The sequence below is a fragment of the Aspergillus thermomutatus genome, assembly GCF_002237265.1.
Source record: "Aspergillus thermomutatus strain HMR AF 39 chromosome Unknown NODE_155, whole genome shotgun sequence".
Classification (NCBI taxonomy): Eukaryota; Fungi; Ascomycota; class Eurotiomycetes; order Eurotiales; family Aspergillaceae; genus Aspergillus; species Aspergillus thermomutatus.
The window spans coordinates 38,279-61,508 of record NW_020798204.1 but is presented as its reverse complement, the minus strand read 5'-3'; the positions used below and the strand labels follow the sequence as shown (position 1 = coordinate 61,508).

The following is a 23,230-nucleotide window of genomic DNA, read 5'->3' as shown; positions in this document are numbered from 1 at the left end:
ACGGGAACTCCGCTGGGGAGTCTGAATATTAGTCAGTCATCAAACAGCCAGGAGCTTTTCCAGTAACCGAACTAATGTTTATCTTAGCTTATTGCACAAGTATCCACTACGGGGACTAATCTAATTGTGGTGCTTCCAGAATCGCCTTACAAAGGTGGACAACAGCTTGGCAGAAAACGCCAGAGTCCAATCTCAAGCCCTTTGATCCCAATGGCCCTTTGCCTTTTACATCAAGTGCAATGCTGGGTTTTGCTTATATGCGCAACTGCTTCTGGGGTAGTGATGAAGGGTCCCAAGTACCTCATGGGATGCTGTCAACATGGCGAATGGCCTGCGTGCAATGCCAGATATGAAACGCGACTGGAGCCAATATCTCGCTGCTCAGCACGCCGTCCACACACTGGGCATATTAGTCCAACTTGGTATTGAGTACGTCAAGCGCAACCAGGCTCTGATCCTGAACGTTGAGGCTGCAGTATGCGGGCTCGAATATGCCAGTTTTTCTCAATAAGTGGCTACGGGGACTCGAAGGAACTATCCAAAATGCTCCTCTGACATGTGTGTAAATTCATTTGCTCTCTTTCTTGCGGGTCCTGTTTCAATAATCCAACTGATTGAAGCTAATTTTGGGATGTAGAATCAGAGCATGTCCTGGTAACCTGGATCAAAGATGTGAAAGAAGGCTTCGCGTCCACTCCAAGTACCAATGCTCGAGCTAATATGAGCGATCTGGATGGCCTGGCTGATTTTGTTCTTGAGATCTGGCCATACATCATGCAAGGTAATTCCCCATGGGCATTATGAATATGATAGGCGATGTGATTATCGCCTATAGATCAAATGGTTGGTGAGCTAGTGAGTTCAGTCATAGAGGTGTATATACTGAACCTTCCATCGGAATGCAAAGCCGGAAGTTTTGCCCAGTAAAGGCATGGAGAGCGCATCCATCTACTCCACCGGCACTGGCCTTGTCGATGGGGAAAGACCGTCGGCGACTCATCTTACCCGAACCCAAAATCTTGATGAATTAACAGCTTGACGAACTTCCCAATGGCAGAATGTTTAAATTTTGCTAGTAAAAAGGCCGCAACTCGATGGATTTTGGCTAATTAGCTCTCGTACAGTTGGGAGGCTGTCAAGTCTGCTGTACATTAAGCAGGAAGTTTCAGACCAGTCACATCCTCGCAAGCCTTGACCACCTTCTCCTGCAGGTTGATATCTTCTGATACCGGCAACGGACTTCCAAGTTTTCTCTTGGGGTCGAAGTACTTTGCTGTCAGGCTTTGGTCGTAATCTCCCTCTGCCAGCATCACATAAGTTTCCACACCATCCTCCAGTTTATCAGGTGCACCGGGGCCACCGAGCTTGGTAGCTACCCAGCCTGGGTGTACTGAGACCACAGAGGCATCCTTGAACCGTCTCGCCACCGCGTTCGCAAGAAGCAGAACATGCAATTTTGAGTCGCAGTATGCTGCAAAATCCTGGAAGCTTGCTTCGCCGCGCTCCAACCAGAAGATATCCTCAACACTCATGTCGGCTTGGCGATGCAACTGCGAGGAGATGAATACCAGCCGCTTGGGACGACGCAATAAGCAGGACAGGATATACGGGGCAACGACGTTGACAAACACCATGGCGGGAATACCGGTGTCTGGAGTCTTGCGGAACGGCCCGGACATCATGCCTGCGTTGAGGATGATGGCATCGAATTGGCCGATCGCGTTGGCTTCCTCAGCTAGCCTGCGAGTTTCAGCCAGGTTGGATAAATCAGCGGTCAGCACGCCAGCAGCACCAGGACAGGCGGCTCTCGCATCAGCTGCGCGTTTCTCGTTGCGCGCATGGAGGTAGACAGTATGGCCACGCTCAACTAGTTGGCGTGCGGCCTCAAGCCCCAGGCCATCAGCGGAGCCGGTGATGAGAACACGGGCCATTTCGGGTAATTGTCGTAGCTGATATCAAAGATAAGAATTCCAAGCGTCAATGATCTCCAACAAGATGCTATATGGAGGGAAATGAGCAAGTAAATAAGAGGTGGATCATTAGCTTGTCATATATGCAACTCGCTTGGCTGTATATCTCTGATTCCAAATCACTTCTAGCCTGATTAATAAATATTTCACTTAGGAATCCACTCTCGACATAAATTTCCAGCTGACAAATTGCCTTGCATGGACTTTGCTGCTTTAAGTCCGATTGTCCACGTCATCTTTCTTGATCTGGTTCATTGCTTATGATCGTTCACATAAGGCGCCCAACCCATGGGATGATGTCTCAAAAATTGAGGTCAGGCGGATACAGCTCGAAAATATAGCCTCATCCTCTTTCTTTTGTTTGAAATGGTGATCATTGGCAGATTTCGGGGGTTGAGGATTGTGACTTATTACTATTGGCATCATCCCTTGATCAAGCTGACAATGCTACTGATGATAGTCACTGTCTAGTGAGCAGAAGGTCTATGCATCAATGCTTAACTGTGAGCCTGTGAGGTGAGTTCTTGTTTGATAGGGGCTGCTGGTAATACTGGGGTCTTAATAGCGGAATAGGGTGTATAAATTATTGTACAGCGCTTCAAGTACAGAGTTAGATATCGCCTGGAGTGGTAGTGTGATATGAATTTTCTTACTGATGCTATATATATAGCTCCTGGAGGGGCCTAGAGGGGTAATATACATTACCTAATCTGAGTTCTAGGTAGTTGTCAGATTCGTTAGATAAAAATAAATGATTTATGTGTCTGTCATGATGTCTTGTGTTGATCCTAAGTCAGGGGCCCTGTATCTAAAGCGGACTTATGCTAGGCCTATCCAAGTGCTGACTAATCTAACAGTAGTTTAGATGCGCGAGATTTAGAGGAGTAAACACCATCTACCGAAATTAATCCTGAATTAACCCTAGGGAGACTGAATAGGGCAGCCATGCCTAACACTAACTAAATAGCGACCACTGCATACTTATGCTGTCATATCCTTGTGACAAGTTTATCTCATATCTTTTTGCTAAAAGTGAAAGTTGCATAGTACTAATCCTCGCAGACTGACCGGAGATTCACCAGATCAAATGCCGACTCACGCCCCTGGGCCTCCAACGCTGGATATCCAGGGGCATTCCGGTCAATCTCGCGTGTCCAGAGCTCTCGACCCCCCAGTCTGCCCAATCGAATTCGCGTCGTTGCTTTGTCACTTCCAGGAGGTCCAGCAGAGGCAGATCCATATTCAGTCTACGTGTACACAGTCAGCAAAGGACAATTGACTAAGTGTATAGGTTGACTTATGGCTGGTTGTACGCCTTGGGAAATTGATTTTTGTTAATCAGGGCACGTAGTGGCAACCCCAAGCCTTGATATAATATGACCATTTCCACCAGATACCACAGCCGGAGCTGAGTGAGGTTCGCTACTCCCTCATTAGGTTTGAAGTCGACTACCAAGATCTGACCGGTGTCTAGCCCAGACTGGTCAATGATGAACCAGATCCCTGCCTGGGAGAAGAACGCAGTCCCATTGCGCTTCATCTGGATTGCCTGGAAGTCTGCCTGCTCTAGGAACGTAGATAATAGGCTGTAGTCCAGAACCGGGAGTGAAGGGAGCAGTATAGGCAACTGGGGGTTTAGAGGATTGTGCGATCCTGCGCCGCTAAAAGGGTGACGTGACCCAATCTCTTGAGAAGGATCTTGTTGTGGGGCCATCTGTGGTGTATATCATGAAAGAGTTTAACAATGTCTTCCCCTACAAGAACTTCAATCGAAATGTCATTGTTCCTATATGGGACACTAACCTGTTGCCTAACCCTGGGCCCTTGTAAATCAGAGAGGACCTTGACATGATTAGAAACGTCTCATTCATTGCCTATGATACCTTATTTTTTAAGGTACGTGGGTGTTTAATAACCTAATGCTCTAGGGAGGAAGCATCTTCTAACAGTGCAGAACTAGTTGCTAGGCATCTTGGGTCCCCTTAATAAGAAATGGCTCAATGAGTAGAGGAGATCTTCACCTTTCCCCTGGCTCTGTTGTAGATATAACGCCAGATCCATAACAGAATAGTCTATGTACCAGAAGAAAAGGCTATCTTTATAGCATAACTTTTCTCTCTAAAAGCAGGGCATTCTATGCAGGCTATCACATATATTTAGAAGGTGGACCTTACAGATCAGCATCTCCCAACAATAGTAAGGTCTATCCCAACCCACCCCTCACTATTGCTAACGGAGCTTACCTGTTCAATGGATCTGTTTATTAGGCATAAGAGGGTAATATTACCACGCCAAGCAGCATTATGAACATGGACCCCAAAATATTAAAGACAGAAGTTGTGCAGAATAATTTCTATGGTCATCAGGTTAACTCCATGAATGATATTGTTGTCTCGGATGAGGGCATCGCCTTCTTCACCGACGGGTATTATAGCTGGGACAGTTTTAATGATACCCTCTTTCCTCAGCCCACCAACGGTGTCTACCACTGGAACATGAACATGGAAATATCAAGATGGTTGCTAGGGCAGCGGAGTGTGCATTCTTTAACCCTAACTCCCTTTCTTTCAACCACGACCAGACCAAGTTATATGTCACCAACCGTGGATTCTCCAGCTTAAACGTTATGTTAAATCATAAAATTAGTATAATGATTTTAGGGGGCTACGGAAACTTTTGACATAGAACTGTAGAAGTGGAATTATTGAACAACTCTAAAGAACCCTTCGAACCCTTATGTCTCGGGTAGTTCAAACCTTAAGCGCCAGGCTGCTGATGAAATCCGCTTGCAGATGACTTAAAACGCCACAGACATCACACAATGGCCTATGCCACAAAGAAAAGAAAAAGAAAAGAAAATTTGCACTCGGCCAATGAAATCCTCAATCATAGTTCCCAATGACATGAGGTGCATCTTGCAGCAATAAGGCTGAAACAGGAGTAAGTGCCTATTTAATCAGATACTGCCCAGATAGCAAGGGAGGGTGCCCTTCTAGCACCCCTAAACTATCTATACAGACACATCTTCCAATTTACCTTGGCAGATTATACTTAGAACATCTATTCATCAAAGGTTACATACAAGGCTATGCTCCTCAGCCGAAAACAAAAGCCATGAATGAAAAAATTCAGCATTACACAAGTGCGCGTCATGCTGGAACTTAATTCCAGAATAATTATACATTTATGTCTAGTAGACAGTAATCTACTTCATATAAAGATCGGCGAGAAAAGCAGATACCAGCTCTGTAGCAGCTACTTAGTACAGGTCAAGTAGAATCAATGTCCTGCTAGGCACACTCGATAATTGCTCCTTCTATAGTAGCATATCCTACAGACACAGAGTCAACATCTCCCTATGGCGCCCTCTATGGAAACCAATTCTACTTCTGCCAGACAAACTGGCAAGCACCGCAAGTTCCTCAGCGAGGCCCATCAGGATCTTCTCAGCCAAGCGGGGCGAATCATCCCCGACGTGCGGACCATCCATGAACTCGGCCAGACAGCCTTTAATGGAGGGTTAATTGATGACCGAACGTACCTGGTATGCTATCGTTCGAGTCACTGAGAAAGAGAAACTTACAAAAACAGATCGAAAATATTATTCAGCTCACGACCTCTTTGCCCAATACATCTACCTTGCGAAAGAAGATCACAGATGGGTTCGTCAGCACTCTGTGGGGCAACCTCCAGCATCCTCCATTGTCTTACCTCGGGGATCAATTCAAGTATCGGACCGCGGATGGGAGCTATAACGTACACATCTATACCCTGAATTTCCAACAGAAGAACTGATCAATCTAGAATATCATGTATCCCCATCTTGGGGCTTCCGGAAGTCATTATGCCCGGACTGTCACCCCTCAGCATCCGAGGCCTGCCGTGCTTCCTGACCCGTCCCTTATATTTGACAGTATGATCGGCGTATAAACCTCCAAGCCCTTTACTAACGCAATTAGCCCTATTGGCACGCGACGGTCCTGCAAAGGAACACCCCAGCAAGGTATCGAGCAATCTGTTCTATCTGGCGACAGTGATCATTCACGGTATGGCAATCTTCACCCATCCCTACATCCCTCTAATAGGGTAATAGATCTCTTCCACACGGACGAGCGCGACGGCACTAAAGTATTGAACTCTTCCTACCTCGATCTGGGTCCCCTGTATGGCCATAACCAAGATCAGCAAAACCAGGTGAGGACATTCGCCAACGGTCTGCTTCACCCCGACACATTTGCGGAAAAACGACTCCTCTCGCAACCGCCGGGTGTTTGCGCATTGATGGTCGCATTCAATCGATTCCACAATTGGATCGTGGGGGAACTGGCTTACATTAACGAAGCGGGAAGATTTAGTTTGCCTACTGGGATGAAGCAGGATGATCCACGGTACACTGACGCGCTGACTAAAAGGGATAATGATCTGTTCCAGACGGGGAGACTGTATGTTAAATTTGCTTTTATTGACCAGCCAACGCTGATCGATTAAGGATAACATGTGGCCTATATGTCAACATTATCCTACACGACTACCTCCGGACAATCCTCAACCTCAATGAGAACCCTACCGATTCAGACTGGACACTCGACCCCAGAACGAGCCTGGAAATCTTCGACGAAGGAGGCGTCCCTCGCGGAATCGGCAATCAAGTCAGTGCCGAGTTCAACATGATATACCGCTGGCACGCGGCCATCAGCAATCGGGATGAAGCCTGGGTGAACAGCCTTTGCCAAACGGTATTCGGATCGAAGGTCGATGGCAGTATGTACTCCGATATGGTGCGTGAGATTGATTGACAAGTGATGTCTAGGCACATTATCCGTGAATCAATTCCTCGAAGGATTGCGAAAATACTTCCAGGACAATGCACCAGGCGAACCTCCAACGTGGACCTTTGGAGGGTTGAAACGGCAGCAGGATCATGATGGACGCTTCGCTGACAGTGAGCTTGTTCGTCTCCTGTCAGAAGGGTGCGATAACGTCGCTGGTAAGTGCAGCTATCGTTGGTTTAGTATAGGATTGACGTTTCCAGGGGCATTCGGCGCCAGAAACATCCCCAAGGCAATGAAGGCCATTGAAATGCTCGGGATTGAACAGGGACGGCAATGGGAGCTGGCTACTCTGAATGAGTTCAGACTGTTCTTCAAATTGAAGCCACATTCAACTTTCAGTGAGTGCAGTGCTTGCATTTGTGATTGTAGGCAAGCTAAGTGGTTATAGTGGAGGTTAATTCGGATCCAGCAATTGCGGAAGCATGTAAGTTATCGCCGAACAACCATCAGGATAGTGCTAAAGGATCGTAGTGGAAGCGCTATACGGCCACCCCGATAACATAGAGCTATATGTTGGCGTACAGGCAGAAGAAGCCAAAAAACCCTTCTATCCGGGCTCTGGGTTGTGTCCTGGGTTCACCATCTCTGCAGCTATTCTGTCTGATGCGGTTGCTCTCGTTCGCGGAGATCGTTTCTACACAGTTGACTATAGTCCAGCCAACCTGACCAATTTCGGGTGAGTTGTGAATCTCATTCAACGTCTCTTGGCTAATAACTTGAACAGCTTCAATGCCGTGCGATCTGACTTTGACGTTGCCGGCGGGGGTGTCATGTACAAACTGCTGATGAGAGCCTTCCCCGGATGGTACCAGCCAAACAGCGTCTATGCGCTATATCCATTCGTGACACCAGAGAAGAGTCGCGAGATTATGGATAAATATATGAAATTCAAGGACCTGAATTTCGATCGACCGTCATACACCGCGCCACCTGTGCCGGTCACAACGTGGAAAGGTGTGACGAAGCTTTTGGAGGACCAGAAGCGGTTCCATGTTCCTTGTATGTCTATGCATACAGTTTCAATGTGGTTGACTGACATACGATAGGGGGAACACATACATTCCAGGTTACCCGGCATGACTACATGCTCAGTGGGGATTCCGCGGCGAATGCAGAACAGAGGCGATTCGTCAACGAGTGTCTCTATGAACCAAAGACTATACTCCAGGAAGTGCGAAAGCTTTACGAGTCCATCACGTTAGACCTGCTTCGTGACAAAAGCCTCAAGCTTGGGGACTGCTATCATGTTGACATCGTCCGAGAGTAAGTTCATCTTATGCAATCGTCATCGTACAGAGGAAGATGCTCACCAATGTAGTGTCGGAAATCTAGCACACGCATATTTCTGCTCGCAGTTCTTCAGCATCCCGCTCAAGGACCTCAATAGCCCTTCACCTGACGCGTATACACCCGGGGAGCTCTCCGATTCCCTTGCCTTGTTGTTCGGCTACGTCTTCCTAGATCTTGAGCCGACCGAGTCTCTCCGGAATAGGGTCGCAGCGGCAAGGGAGGCGCAGCGGATGGGCGCTATCATGGCCAAGTCAGTCTCCAGCACAAAGGATAATGCCATCAGTCGTTTCATGCAGGCGCTTGGGATGAGCGAGGCCGGGACAGCGAGCTACGGCCCGCAGCTTGTGAAGCGGCTACTGAGAGGGGGCAAGAGTGTCGATGAGGTCGTGTGGACCATTATTCCAACCGCAGCGGCAGCGTGCGCGACTCAAGCGCAGGGTGTAAGTCTTGACCAACCAAGTTAAATGGTGGCCTACTGACAATGCAGTGGGCACAAATGCTCGACCTCTATCTATCGGAGCAGTACGCCTCGCACTGGCCTGCTATCCAAGAACTGGCACGCTCTGATGATCCTGGAGCGTTTGAAAAATTGAAGAAATACGCTCTCGAGGGGTACGATCTCTAAACCCGGTTCCTAAAATTGCGCTGATCTGTAAAGTTTCCGCCTGTCTACTCCGGCTTTTGGTGTCCTCCGGACAGCAGTCGACGAAGCCACAATCCAGGACGGAAAGGCCTCCACAACCGTCCAAAAAGGAGATACCATATTTGCAGACTTTATTACTGCTGGTCGTGATCCGCTTAAGTTTCCGGACCCCGAGCAGATCCGACTCAACCGTCCGGCGGATGCCTATATCCACCATGGCTGGGGTCCACACGCGTGTCTGGGAAGGGCAATTGTCACCACAGCCGGCGCCGCTCTCTTGCGTGTCCTGGGTCGGCTCGAAAATATCCGTCGAGCTCCTGGACCTGCCGGAGAGATGAAGAGCAAGATGGTGAATGATGCGTTTAAGCTGTACTTGCACGAAGATGGATCTGACTGGACGCCGTTTCCTCAGAGTAAGTCATTTTCTTGCTTTCCCGTGATACATGCTGACTGAAATAGATATGAAAGTGATGTTTGATTCCTTCAAGTAGGTTACGGCAAGCCATTGGGAGAAAACTGAGGAAAAGGAAAATGGCCTTAGGAGAAATGTGTTTCTGTGTGTTTTCTGCTGGCAATAAGGACCCCTACCTTAATATTTGGACTGTTTTCAGATTTCGATTTCTCTTCCCTTAGGAATATGCCTAGAACTTATCTAATATGCTTATATGAAATATTTGGTACTTATCATCATCCTAGCCTATATCTAAAATACTTATGAAGGGTAAATCCCGAATTCATATACAGGGAACCTCCAAACCGTAATTCCATGGGTGGACATACTTAAAATTATTTATTTTTTGCTTTTTCCGTTTTCTCCCAATGGCTTGCCGCAGTAGGTTTGCAAGGTGACATGGTTACAGGCAAGAGGAAATTGTGCTGGTCACCATTTCGTAATTATGACCAGACAACGGTCAAGAAGAACTTATGAAGATTCACCTTTTCCTAGTTGGCATCCCTAAGGTAAGTAAAGGAGTTGTAGCCAGCCACATTAACATCCTCTGGAAATGGCATCCTTCAACCCAAATATACCTGTCCGGGGCAACCCCTTCCTTGACATCCCCTCCGACATAGACACTCACCCTTTCCGCTTACTATGGGAGGATGTCTCCTCCGTTTTCCTTCTAGCCAGACTGCTGCCCTCTATCTTCTTACCTGTCTTGCCATTGCGTTCCGGACCACTGGATGAGCTCTATCCAACTTTCCGCAATCTAAGTGATGTCTCTCTACATGTTATCCTTATTCTCAGCCAGGTGTTCCTGCTTATATCCTTCCCAGTTGCTCTGGCCACCTTTTGGATATTCCCCACGGGTGTTCATGTGGTATTTTGGGTAGCCTTTACCTTCTTTACTATGGTGATTGTCAGACTTCTGAATGGGCCCCAGACAGGGAGGTCCCTAATCGGCATTCCGAGAACGAGGGACCCAGTCAACGATGCAACCGAGCCGTGGTTTTTCATCAATGGAATAGCCACCGGGTATGATTGCTATCCAGCAAGCAAAGTGCCTTACTGATTGATATAGGAAGCACTGGCACCAGTCGAACCTGACCGCGCTGGCAGACACCTTTGGCCGGCAAATCGTGGGCATCCACAACCCGACGTGTGTACACCACCTGGACTATTGACATGCATCACTAATACCAGTTACAGCAAAGGTGTTATCCTGGATCTCGTCGAATGCCTCATCCAGCGCGACCTCGACTACAAAACGGCTGACATCCGACAAGGACGAGCCCAGCTTCGTTCGGCACTCGCCGCATCCAGCACGAAGAAGGTTGTCCTCATCGTCCACTCGCAAGGCGGGATTGAAGCGTCCTCGATCATCGACTGGCTGTATGGCGAGCTCAGCGAACATCAAATGCAGAAACTAGAGCTATATACCTTCGGCAACGCAGCGAGGCAGTTCCGCAATCCTCCTCTGCACGAGCAGCCAGACAACGATCCGGAAGGCAAGATCCCCCGTCGACAGATTCAAGGAGAAAGAGCCATCCGGTATATTGAACACTACGCCAACATCAAGGACTTCGTGGCAAATATTGGCGTGTTGCAGTTCACGTCGCCTACAGGCGCATATTCAAACGCGAGTGTGTTTTCTGGGACGGTCTTTATCCGAGAGGGATCGGGGCATTTGTTCAATATGCACTATTTGGATCCGATGTTCGGGGAGGAGAGTGCCTTTATGGAAAGTATGGTCAACATGCTGCCTGTCGGTGGACCGGGGAAGACTGTCTCGATGCGAATCAGGGAACTGTCCAGGCTGTACAAGTACAAGAATGGGGAGAGTCCGGAGGAACCGGATGCTATGTGAGTTCATGTTCCCCAATATGATAGACCGGATTGGAACAAAACCATATCCTATCTCGCCAACAGCAACGAGATTGAAGATGAAGAAGCATTACGGCAGCAAGGCTTTCTGGATATTAGTGAGCGATACCACAGGTGTTGCACGTTTCTGCCTACACAGGGATGCATTCCCATCCGGGTACCATTGCCTTAGAGTTGAGATTCGAGACAACAAACTGTTTATTGATGCCACGGACCCGTCATCTGGCTTTATTGTGATATTCGATCATATCTGTGAGCAGACCAGATACATTACCCATTTGAGCGACTATTTGGACGGAGGCGATTGTTCCCATGAAAGCTGATTTCGTTATTAGCTGGACGAGTACATCTTATATGGTTTAATAAGATGCGTTGATTTCGTACATGATAGTTCCTTAATACAAAAGTCATTATTCCCCCACCTTACTTCCAAAGTTGCCGTAAGAAGCGTACGTTCGGTTTCTTTGGCCCATCGATCCCGCAACTATATGCAGGACGGCAGAGGACTTTTAAATCGATTCTTTGAACTATTGCTACAGTCACAGCTTGGTAATAAAGAAGACAACAGACAGCAAACACCTGATCGAGCCCATCGAGGCTCCCAATCCACAAATTCAACAGGACAGACGGTCGATATCTCCATTATTTTGACAGGTATTTGATATCATCCGGTTCATCATGCACTGACTCAAGCAGCACCACGTGAATGTATCTACTGAGTCCCAGTCTGAAGCAGCACCAGTATCTGGATCTCCCGTCATTCTCCTTTTTAATGAAACATCCCGGCACCAGTCGCAAACTTCTCTTTGACCTCGTTCTACGGCCGAACTATGATACTCTTCCACCTGCCGTCCAGGACTTCCTCAGCGAGTCAGGCTGGAAACTGACTGTTGAGAAGAATATCTCTGAAATCCTGCAGGACAACACTGTCTCGCTTAACGAGATTGAAGGCATCCCATTCAGCCATCATCACTTCGATCAATCTAGGAGATTTCACGTCATTTCCTAAATCAACAAAGATCATCGTAGGGCAAGGATTCCGCAAAAGCTATTTCCCTGGATGGCCGGAGAATCCAACTCCTCTTTAATACAGAAAGACTGGGAAGACCGCACCGTCCACGAACTTCAATTCAACTCCCAGTCAACCATAGAAATCGGCGGCTCAAAGCGATTGATTACTTTGAAGATGGCGGTCCTTATCTCCTCGACGCCCCAGGCCACAGAGTCAGCCACATTGCCGCTCTGGCCCGTGTTATCTTGAGTATTATGTCAGGTTCGGGCTCCGACGAAGATACATTTATCCTCATGGCCGGCGATATTCGCCACTACCCCGGCGTCCGTCGACCGGATGGATATGACACAATCTGCGGGCCAAACGGCGATCGGCTTTCAGGAGGACAGAAGCAGCGGCTAGCAATTACGCGTGCGCTTGTTCATAAGCCCAAGCTCCTGCTTCTGGATAAGTCGACAAGTGCTCTAGATGCGGAATCCGAGCGCTTGCTTCAGGATGGTCTTGAGAAAGCTGCAAAACATATGACCATCATTGCCATTGCGCATCGGCTATACACTATCCGCAAGGCGGATGTGATCTTCTTGATTGAGAATGGGCGCTGCGTTGGTCAAGGCACACACGCGCAGCTGATGGAGCGTAGTGAGAGCTACCGCGTCAACGCCCTAAACCAAGCGGTTGGCTCGTGATGTCGGCGGCCGAAAAATGCTTTTAGATAATGGGGTCGGGAGTTGTAAAGTCTGGGTCATGTCAAGTGGGAAGAGTAAAGTTTAATAAGGTCTCAGAATATGCTGTGTATATATTTAGTAGGGTCTTAAAATAGGGTTATAGATCTTAAGACCCTATGAAATTATCAAATGTGTTCTCTAACACAACGCACCCTATAGGAATCCTGTGCAACTTATTATCAACCATTCATGTGCATTCTTCTGAATGCTGAGGCTCTTCAGCCTTTGCATTAGTTTGTTCTTTCCCTTTCGCGTCAGAGTTTGTAAGGTTTTCACTAGGAAGCAGTATATCAAGACCTAGTTTCCTTGGTCTTAGAGGTTGAGGTTGAACGATCATGCTATCATTTCGGCTGTGGGATTTATTGGTTAACAGGAACTTTGGCACTGCCCCTGACGTTCGAGGTGTATTTTGAGCTGAATCTGTTGTAAGCCGTGTCCACTCTGTCAAATTTCCATGAAGAAGTGGCGTGTCGGATGATATTTTAGGAGAGCCTTGCAATCTGCCAGGGGCACTCGAACTTTTCGGTTTTTGAGGACGGTCAGAACTAGTATGGACAAACAACCGACCAGGATCACCTTCCCCATTGACAGGAGAGGAAGTAGTGATAGGTGAGATGAAGTCTCTGATCTGGTCAAACAAATCGCAGCCAACAACATCTGAGAGGAAAAGTTGGTAAGAATCGACTTCTGGAAGTTCTGCATCCTGTTTGTGGCAACTATGTTCGTTCAACAGAAATATGGGGTTTATTTGACTCCCAACTTCCTTAAACTGCTTCATTTCAGACTGGAATACATCATCAGGCTGTGGTTGCTTCTCAGGTGAGTTTTGATTACAGAAGGTACACCAAAACTGAGGCTCAGGGAAGAGCATTGTACCACAAGATTTGAGGCCTCTCCACTGCAAGCCAAAGGTTAAGAACAGACGGCTTGACTCTGTCAGCAGACAATATGGCAAAGCTTTTATATCTTTGTCAGAGGGTATGAGTTTCCTCGCTGGGAGAGATCAGATGTTCAGAATCTCGAGTTTTCTGTCTTGCGCTGGGCAACGAAGCGTTGTAGTTGACAACAGAATTGAAGAAGGCAAATAAACGATCCAAAACTATACCGGCTGTAATAAGCTTTAGGCATGCCGCCCTGGGTGGCGAGCTTTCCGCGCTATAGTGGCAAGAGCCATACTGAGGCTTGAAGCAGACGGGACTACCATCTTGAGCCAATCTTGCCACTCACTAAAGGGCCTGGTATTATAAGACGTCATGGGATAAGGCATTTACATTGTATGTTTCTGGATTAAGTATGAAGATGTTATATTATTGCAATATAAACTGAACTTAGCTGCTGAATAAAGGCAGCCTAGCAGAGATCTTCATTGACAGCCGTGCAACCTGCTGACATAGATCAAGAAGGAACTGGGTTTCTGACGATCTCCTACTTTTTATGACGATGTCCAGGCGGATCATAGGGGAGGCACTTTTGAAGTAAAAGCCTTAATCAGAGCCCAATTCCGCCGCGTCATTGAGATCTCGCATGATCTTTCACTTCCACTTCGAAGTCATACTTATACCAACGATCGCCTTCCCATTTCATTAACTTCCCAGAATGGTTATATTCATGGTGACTGCGCTCTGGTCTGGTCTGCTGGCTTGTGAATTTCCCGTTGAACCGATAGTCAAAGCCATGATCATTGATCAGTCTCGATCTATGGCCAACTTGGACCAGCGCAGCATCTGGATGTTCACATAACTCCCGATACATCCTATCAGTGGCGGTCTCGTATCCAAGTAGATCGACATCAGCCCAATCCTTAGCATGACTCCCTTCCCAGTGGGCGTGAACGTCTGTTGTATAGTGCTCAATTCGTGGAGTGGTCATCCTTAAAGTGATTTTGCAGAATACACTATCCTTGACTATGAAATTGATAAGAGTAGGCAGGGCAGTGGTCTGCGGAGAGAAATTAAGGCTGTTTTCGTACGAGGTAGGTAGCAAGTGTTTTCAGCCTTGAAAATGGGGAAGCTGAACTAGATATGAAGTTCAAATTGTTTAACTATTGGGCAAATCGTTTGCCTGGATGTAACAATGTCATGACGTTGATACTCATTGTTAGGAGGTGTTAATCATATGATCCCCAAAATTGAGCAAATATCACCTGATTGCTTGATCAGACGATCGAAAAGTCGTACCTGACATAAATTCATGTCACACAGTATCAACATCTCGACTTTCAAGAAAGCTGGGGTACCTCAAGCCGGTAATCTGCATTCTATTTCCAAGGCTTCCTCGATTCTCTCTAGTTGTATAGTGCTAAGTCAAACTTCCTTATTTTCTAGAATGTTCGGAGTACTTGTTAAGGCTATATCTATGTTTGAATCTACCATATTCTGAGTAAGAGCCTAACATAGAAATACATCGGTAAAGCCAAATCATAGTGAGAGTACTATAAAATAGTACATTATAGCATAGTATGAGACTAGGATATTGGAGGCCATGGATGCAGATACATAGTGGAGGATGCAAACAGACTCTAGTGGGGTGAGGTGATAATGGCCTAAGCACGCTGTGATCTGAGGATCTCCCTGTAATGCATAGGGGGCGATTATGCACTCTCTTCGTTCACTATTGCCACAATCTATGTCTAAATCTATGTAATCAATAGTATTAATGATTAGAAATCACTGCATCTGAAATTATGGAAATGATAGCCATCCAATCATATATGTGGACTGACCCTTCTTGTTCATTTCCCTATAACCATAGAAACTCAAAGACGGTCAGGGCCTAGATCAAGAGTTAATAGGGAATAATATCACAAGACCTTTTATCATGTCATGATGGGTTGCCATGAGCTCGTAGCTTTTAGTAATTGGTTTCCAGTGATATTAATAAAAATGCATATCTTTCCCAGTAATCATGAAGTTGCTGTACTGTGAAAATCTCCATCAGATATGATCATTCCTATGATGACAACACTTGAAGACTGGCGATGATAACTTTTAAAGATTCTTCCTAATGTAAGTTCGCTGTCACCTTGAGCAGCCTTATGAAACAAAGATCACTACATAACGCTGATATGCTATTTCAGGACTACTCTCAATGATATCCTATCCCACTCAAGTGAACACCCCTATACCTTCGAGGCTTTTGTGGATTTTCTCGCTAGGAACCATTGTCTCGAAACACTCGAGTTCATCTCAGAGGTGAAACACTACCGTGAGAGTTACAACTTATCACTAGCACGTTTCAGTGTGTTAGGCCGAGACACACCTGCACGGGGGGATTCGTATGTCTTTAGGGAATGGCAACATTTAAAAGACACATATATTGTTCGCAATGCTCCTCGTGAAATCAACATACCAGGTTGGATGCGAGACACATTAGTGGAAAGCACGCCTGGTGTTTCTTGCCCTCCACCGATCTTATTGGAGCCAGTCCTTCACTATGCATACGAAATGCTTGCTGAAGATGCACTTTTACCCTTCATTCGGTCATTAGCAGACATAACAGACATAACTCGTGCGGGCCACCAACGACCCCGACGAAGTTCATATGAACCACCAAGTATTGCAAGGCCGTTGGATGGAACAATATCACCATCATCGTATGTGACACTCAATTGGTGGAATATGGTTGAATGAATAGTAACAGTTTATAAAGTCACAGATCAATTAACGGTTCTCTAACTCATCAGACAGAGCATAGTGCTGTTCAATCTCCTAAGGAACAAAAGGAAAATCAGAAGCATACTTATTTTAAACAGCCTTTCTCGAAGTCAATTAGGTATCTCAAAGACAGGGCTGCTTTATTATGCAAAAGGACTCCTAATTGAACTGTACTGGGTGAACCAGACACAGGCACCCGGCATAAGGACCCGCAAAGCTAAGAAGCGACACCATTTCTCAGCATATTGTTCATATGATATTATACAAAGCATGTAACCACCTTGAACAAAGCCAGTGGAACGTTCGCAATGGAGTATTCTCAGGCAAACAACGGAGGTACTCAACATGGACCGAAACCCGAGGACTAAGAGATGCTAGTGGTACACAGAGCTCATCTTACCAAGTAGATACCTATTCTAGAAGGTACGCCTCTCCATGCAATAACCTCTGAGGTTGCTATATGTTCCAAGATCACACATAGAACGGTGTTAATATTTTCTTATATGTCATAGAACAGCGGCGTTTGGTAGGAGACTGTGTTTCACATTCTACCTAGTCTAATTAATGACCATGAGTCACCTTTTCCCCGTGAGCCTCTGCTTTTAATGTCTAGAAATTAAGGATATTATTACCATCAATACTTGCTATAATAATACTAGGCAGGGCTGAGGCTTTGCAGATTCATATGATATAGAATATAATTCGTCTAGATATATTTCTTCACTAGATCTATAATATCAAGTGGACAAGGTCCATGCAGACCTTATCCTCTATGAGAATGCCTTCCTCCAAGGCTCCAACTAGACTGGCCAATATGCAATACACCCAATCCGCAGGATGGGTGGATCTGGGTTGACCCCGATCCACCACCCATGTGGGCGGGATAGACTACCTTAGATGTGATATTTACAGCAAGAGACTGGGATGGTTCAATTGCAAGAACTCTAGCAGCGGGTGGTGGCCCCCGCAGGAATGCCAAGACTCGGAGATTACCGGCAAGTGCGCATTTATCTTATCTGATTGATATTGTCCAGACTTTTGCCCGACCCCGTGCGTGATGGCTGATTGAGGCCAGCTTCCCCACTGTCAAAGCTAGGTATCTTAAATAAGTGTATCACATAGCGCCAATCTACATAGCAGTATATGGACTTTACGATCATGCCGATAATTATTGCACATATTAAATTGGCCATGGGCATGTAGTACGCCCATAGCTGGGCGGCCAATCCTGGACACGATGAAGACCTTCATTTCTTGAGAATACGAAAATGCCTCTCTGTTTCATGGAAGTCTAGATCAACCTGTCTGGGCCTAGATATCTGTGGCGCTATCCGGGCCATGGCGTTAAAGCCGGGATGATTTGATCTTGGACATGCAGCCGCAGTTCAATCCCTTCGCAATGGGGTCCCAACTGGCGCCAACTAACGGAAACGAGGACAGAGTAGTACCAAACAGACCTAAATAGCATGTGATGTGTCTGTAATTGAAAGCATTTGTTGTGGATTGTCGGGCATGTTTGATTTCTTTGTGCTATTGGTGAGAACGAGGCCATACCCCGGTCGATTCATCCCTGTTAGGCCCGTACAAGCGTGGGCCGCTAGGCGACTGGGCAACCTGTATCATGCGGTATCACCAGCCAGGTGTGGGAACTTTCTGTCTGTGGCATCGGTTGCCCAAGGGCCGACATTCTCTTCTTTTCTTTCCTCCGTTCTCGCCTTGTGACCGGAAAAAAAAAACAAGACGGGCACTGGACTTACGTAAAGAGTTTAAATCCGCTCTGCCAGAAGCCGGTATTTAACATGCAGTGCTCGCTTCTTATCAATCTTCCGTTCCCATGCAGGGGGTAAGCAACAATGCCAATCATGAAAAGATTCCACTCGATTGTTGGTGAAAAGTCTGCCCACGAGACTGAGGGCACTTCAGTCGATGACCCAAATGTTTTGCAGACCAGAGCCGACGACAAGGAGGCTGCTCATGTGCCCGTCAATGAAGTGACCGGCAATGAGGAGGCGAAGCCGAGTGACGATGCCCAGTCTGGTGTCAAAAAGATAGAGGCTGTGACCCTGGCCTGGACGAGGGGTACGGCGTTCGCAGTTTTAGTACTGTATGTTTCACTGCCCTTGCTGCATGTACCGACTAACATGGCTTTTATCTAATAGCATTTGGTTCCTCACGCTGGTCAACGATTTCAGAGCCTCCATCGTTACAAGCTTGAGTGCTTATGCCACGAGTTCTTTTCAAGGCCACTCGCTGTTGACCGTCATCACCATCGTGGCATCTGTTATGGGAGGTTCAGTGTACATTCCTATGGCCAAGGCGCTAGATCTTTGGGGCCGTGCAGAGGGCTTCCTTCTGATGACTTTCATCTGTATTCTGGGTTTGATTCTTCTGGCTTCATCCCAGAATCTCCCCACCTACTGTGCTGGACAGGCAAGATATGATCAACGACCTCCTCATCAGAACTGCCTAACGGCTAAACCGGCTCTAGGTATTCTACACGGTCGGTTTTGGTGGTCTTTCCTACACCTGGGATGTCCTTGCAACCGATGTGACGAATCTACGAAACCGAGGTCTGGCATTTGCTTTCACCTCGTCCCCTGCTTTAATCTCCGCGTTCGCTGGTTCCAAGGCTGCGTCGGATCTCCTTGCCAATTCCACTTGGCGATGGGGCTATGGCATGTGGGCAATTATCTTGCCGGCTGTTGCTCTGCCAATCTACGCGATTTTGGCTTATCACCTACGCCAAGCCGAGAAAAAGGGTATTCTCGTCAAGGAGACGAAGAGTTGGAGTATCACCCCGAAGACGATTTGGTGGGCCATTGTGGAATTCGATCGTAAGTAACAATAAGAGCCGTTGCCACGAAGTTCCTCATCTTATGAACCCACCAGTGCCCGGAGTTGTTCTGTTCGCTGGCGGCTTTGTCATATTCCTTCTCCCCTTTACGTTGGCGGCTATGGCGCCCCATGGTTATCAGACCGGCTATATCATTGCGATGATTACACTCGGTCTGGTGCTCATCATCGCTTTCGGCTTCTACGAAATCTTTGTGGCGCCCGTGCCATTTCTGAACTATAAATTCCTCACTGACCGGACCGTGCTGGGCGCATGTCTGCTGGATATGACATACCAGGTTTCGTACTTCTGCTATGCCAGCTATCTCCCGTCTTTCTTGCAAGTTGTGTACGAATTGGACGTCGCCACGGCTGGATATGTGAGCAACACTTTCAGTGTGGTCTCCTTTGTCTTCCTGTTCCTCGCTGGGTGGCTGATCCGCTGGACGGGTCGATTCAAGTGGATCCTTTGGATCTGCGTCCCGCTCTATATCCTCGGCCTTGGTCTGATGATTCACTTCCGTCAACCAGGCGGATACATTGGGTACATTGTGATGTGCGAGGTTTTCTTCTCTGTCGCCGGAAGCGTCTTCATTCTCTGCGTGCAACTGGCGGTCCTTGCCTCTGTTGACCACCAACACGTTGCCGCCGTGCTCGCTTTGCTGTTTGTTATGGGCAGCATCGGCGGCTCTATTGGCAGCGCCATCTGTGGAGCTATCTGGACCAAGACTTTTCTTTCGAGACTTGAGAGAAACTTACCCGCGTCCGCCGTGCCCGACTTGGCCCTGATCTACAGATCGCTGCCCACCCAGCTCAGCTACCCAGTTGGAAGTGCTACACGGACCGCCATTGTGGAGGCATACGGTTATGCCCAAGCAAGGATGCTGATTGCTGGTACCGCATTCATGGTTCTGGGCTTCATTTGGGTTGGCATGATGAGAAACCTGAACGTGAAAAACATGACCCAGACCAAGGGTAATGTGCTGTAACGAAGACTTTTTGGATTTTGCGCCTCGGCAAATCGCTGGTTCAGTCATCCTTCAGATCACCTCGCCTGTCCCGATGATCGAGTCGCGTTTCATTTGTATTCTGGTTACCATCATCCTTATCCTATTCAGAAATGAATATGGATTTGTTGGCCACTCCGGCTGTCTAGTAATGATTACCTTTTAATAATGACCTTATATTCCGAAGCAGTAAACCCACTTATACCATTCAATCAGCATAGTAAGATATCTGGCAATGACAAGGCCACAAAAAGCTGGAATGAAAACAGCACAAATTTTCTTAACTATAATGATACTAGTAATGAATCCACAAATATCAAGCATTCCCAGACTGAAGTCCTACTATAATATCCCGGGGAATAACAGATAGAAAACAGGGAGATGGCAACTTTCATAACTCAGTAGAAACCTGGCACAGCCGCCTAACCTCAGCATCTAATGTTCAATCACCATGTTTTGAGAACATGACCGATATGACCGTAATTGCCAAGGAGGTATAGTCTCAGTTGACTTCAGCAGCCCAATCATTTTGCAGTTACCTTGTTGCCATCTTCACTGATCTGTATGCTTCTAGGCCGTTGGACTGTTCGGCCCAGGAGTGTAGTTGTCTGCGAATTCCTCCGGCTCATCATATTCCTCCAGGCTCAGACGCCTGAGGTAACCATGGTCCACCAAATATGAAATATTGTTGTAGGTCATAAATTGCGTGCCCATACCAGGCTGTTCAAACCACGGTGCAACTGGTCCCAGGCCAACTATGAACTCCTCCGTCACCTCATACACATGATAGTTGTATGGATACTTTTGGTCAAAAGTCTTAAGGTTTGACGGCGGAAGAGACCGCTCGATATAGGGCGCCCCCAAAGGACCCAAGAAGTTGCCTCCTTCACCCCCAAAACGATCGACTTTGCGGCCGACGACAAGGGTGGCATTTGCCGAAATTGGGTCACCGTTGACATCCAGCACGTATCCCATTGCCGGGGGATAGTGGTATGAGCCATTCTCTGGGAACGTCCATTTCTCAAGAAACTCGTACGGGCAAAGATCGCCAAACCTCGAGTAAGTTGCCAACTCGGTTGAAAGAGGAAAGTTTCTGGGGAGTTTGACAGGACCAAGGCGTTCGTCACCGCAGACGTAGGTTGCATTGGTGAAGGTGATATTAGCACAAGGGTCCGGTTGACATCTCGCAGGGTATGGAGGCTCCTATAACCAACAGCAAGAAGAGTAAGTTATCTGATTCTCAAGGTCCGGATATCAGTGCGGATAAATGGTGTAGTAACTAACCCAGACATCACCATTGGCGTGCTGCTGCCAGGCAGCAGCACCCAACGCGACGTTAAGCAGCAGAAGGGAATGGAATGGTAGAGAGCAGCGCATTTTTGCTCAAGAGGTAGCTTTATAATTGAGTATTAAATCTGTGGTGAGGGCTAGTCTTCATGATATCCTTTCTTTATGGAGTTATACTCGACGTTTATACTCGACATTTATACACCCAGTATGTCTGTCATGTATGTGAGTTTGGAATGTAACTGTCTGTTTGAGACCAAAAGCATTATTCCACATTCTTGCCGAAATACCATATCCTAAATAGAATGCTTGGTCTTCCTTGAAATGTCAATTGCTCGGTCATGCAATTAAAGGTGGCACTCAGGGTTTAAGAGAAAATTTTATAACTCCCCTTCATTCTAGCAAACTTAATGAATTTGCGATCGTATATCATACACTATACATTAATTAATAACATTATTAATATAAAGACCATGTTATAAAGCATTAACCACAATGTTGATTCCAGGGTCTAGGGGATATGGTTTTTGCATAATTTCTTCCACACCACAACCCAATCATCAAAGCTACAGACACCCTTACATGATTAGTGCGAAAAACTACATTAAACTGAAAAGCATCATTCCAGATTTACCTGTTTTATAAATATCTGTGCTACAGCAGGATGATAGTCTAGTTGAGACCTGCACCTAGCACGGAGTATTTTTGACATTAAAAAAACCACTAACATTCTTACCACCTTCATCAATGTCAGCTTCTATCTACATTCCTGTTCAAAGCCTTCCCCAACTATTCTCCTATCCGAGGCTAGTCAATTAAAGCAGCAAAAATAAGCAATTGATCGTTCACCTTGTTGATGGAAGTATCTATTCATGAAAGGATGGCTTTAGTGGCTTGCAGCTCAGATACTTCGAGATGGTCTTAGCGCATGAATGACCAAAAACCAAGAAGACTATACAATAAACCCCTGAGATGCGTTGCGCTCGTGATTCCCTAGTAAATGCTAGAAGAAGAATATGGAGAAGCCCTGGGTGAGATGTAGAGGAAAGGTGTGCAGCTCTAGAAGCAGAGACCCACAAGCTCCTTAGTCACGTTGGAATTAGCCAGACAGGGATGAAGTACGACTGAGGGCCTAGATGTCATTGCCCTTATGAATGAAAGCATTACAATTCAAGCATAGTGGTCAGCGCCTTACTGGAAAGGTTTTGGTGTTGGTACCAAAGATATCCTCACTGAGGGATTAAACATAGCTGTCTCAGTACAGTTAACTGCTCAAACTCAGTCTTTAGTGGTAAGCCGTTGGTTGTAGTACAAGGAACTAATTAGCTGCTTCTTTCAGCTCCAGCGATTGCGAAATGGCGTTAGAGGGGAGTGTTGGAGCTCTGGAAATGTGATAAAGCATCTATTGCTCTCGTGGCTAGAAGACTGGACTTTCAGACATGGCATAGTAAAGAAAAAAAGGTTGCTTCACCGACCTAGAAATGAAAGCAATCTCCTCACCACCCTTCCTGTTTGTTAGTTTCGAGATTTGCCCCAGAGGGAAGATCAGGCTATACAAAGCGATCTTGCGCGGTGGTTTGCTACTCCGAGAGGTCGAGGCAAACAAATTCATCAGCACCATGAATCGTCCTTGATCTTAACAGTCCAGCTTACCAT

General features: G+C 46.7%; 6 protein-coding genes across 6 annotated transcripts; 3 read left to right on the top strand and 3 right to left on the bottom strand.

The window, feature by feature from the left end:
- Positions 1-1,151: 1,151 nt before the first annotated feature.
- On the bottom strand, positions 1,152-1,931 carry CDV56_106388 (SDR family NAD(P)-dependent oxidoreductase; the record flags this gene model as incomplete). Its single annotated transcript, XM_026760007.1, has 1 exon — positions 1,152-1,931. One exon carries the CDS (start codon positions 1,929-1,931, stop codon positions 1,152-1,154), a length of 780 nt encoding a protein of 259 aa, XP_026612805.1.
- Positions 1,932-3,019: 1,088 nt separating this feature from the next.
- Positions 3,020-3,684, bottom strand: CDV56_106280 (uncharacterized protein; the record flags this gene model as incomplete). The annotated part of the gene is made up of 2 exons (XM_026759899.1): positions 3,020-3,217; positions 3,361-3,684. The coding sequence occupies 2 exons, from the start codon at positions 3,682-3,684 to the stop codon at positions 3,020-3,022; spliced, it is 522 nt and encodes a 173-aa protein (XP_026612804.1).
- A 1,644-nt stretch (positions 3,685-5,328) lies between these two features.
- Positions 5,329-9,226, top strand: CDV56_105917 (peroxidase/cytochrome P450 family protein; the record flags this gene model as incomplete). Its single annotated transcript, XM_026759536.1, has 16 exons — positions 5,329-5,514; positions 5,562-5,726; positions 5,775-5,883; positions 5,930-6,016; positions 6,064-6,412; positions 6,460-6,731; positions 6,781-6,957; positions 7,003-7,140; positions 7,191-7,226; positions 7,274-7,478; positions 7,527-7,801; positions 7,849-8,065; positions 8,121-8,532; positions 8,580-8,704; positions 8,751-9,148; positions 9,195-9,226. The coding sequence occupies 16 exons, from the start codon at positions 5,329-5,331 to the stop codon at positions 9,224-9,226; spliced, it is 3,183 nt and encodes a 1,060-aa protein (XP_026612803.1).
- Positions 9,227-9,739: 513 nt separating this feature from the next.
- On the top strand, positions 9,740-12,756 carry CDV56_105669 (uncharacterized protein; the record flags this gene model as incomplete). Its single annotated transcript, XM_026759288.1, has 4 exons — positions 9,740-10,209; positions 10,256-10,333; positions 10,384-11,037; positions 12,210-12,756. The coding sequence occupies 4 exons, from the start codon at positions 9,740-9,742 to the stop codon at positions 12,754-12,756; spliced, it is 1,749 nt and encodes a 582-aa protein (XP_026612802.1).
- A 5,554-nt stretch (positions 12,757-18,310) lies between these two features.
- On the top strand, positions 18,311-20,269 carry mirB (MFS siderochrome iron transporter MirB; the record flags this gene model as incomplete). The annotated part of the gene is made up of 4 exons (XM_026758692.1): positions 18,311-18,552; positions 18,608-18,878; positions 18,937-19,282; positions 19,338-20,269. The coding sequence occupies 4 exons, from the start codon at positions 18,311-18,313 to the stop codon at positions 20,267-20,269; spliced, it is 1,791 nt and encodes a 596-aa protein (XP_026612801.1).
- A 588-nt stretch (positions 20,270-20,857) lies between these two features.
- CDV56_104972 (TNT domain-containing protein) lies at positions 20,858-21,664 on the bottom strand (the record flags this gene model as incomplete). Its single annotated transcript, XM_026758591.1, has 2 exons — positions 20,858-21,490; positions 21,572-21,664. 2 exons carry the CDS (start codon positions 21,662-21,664, stop codon positions 20,858-20,860), a joined length of 726 nt encoding a protein of 241 aa, XP_026612800.1.
- Positions 21,665-23,230: the final 1,566 nt, after the last annotated feature.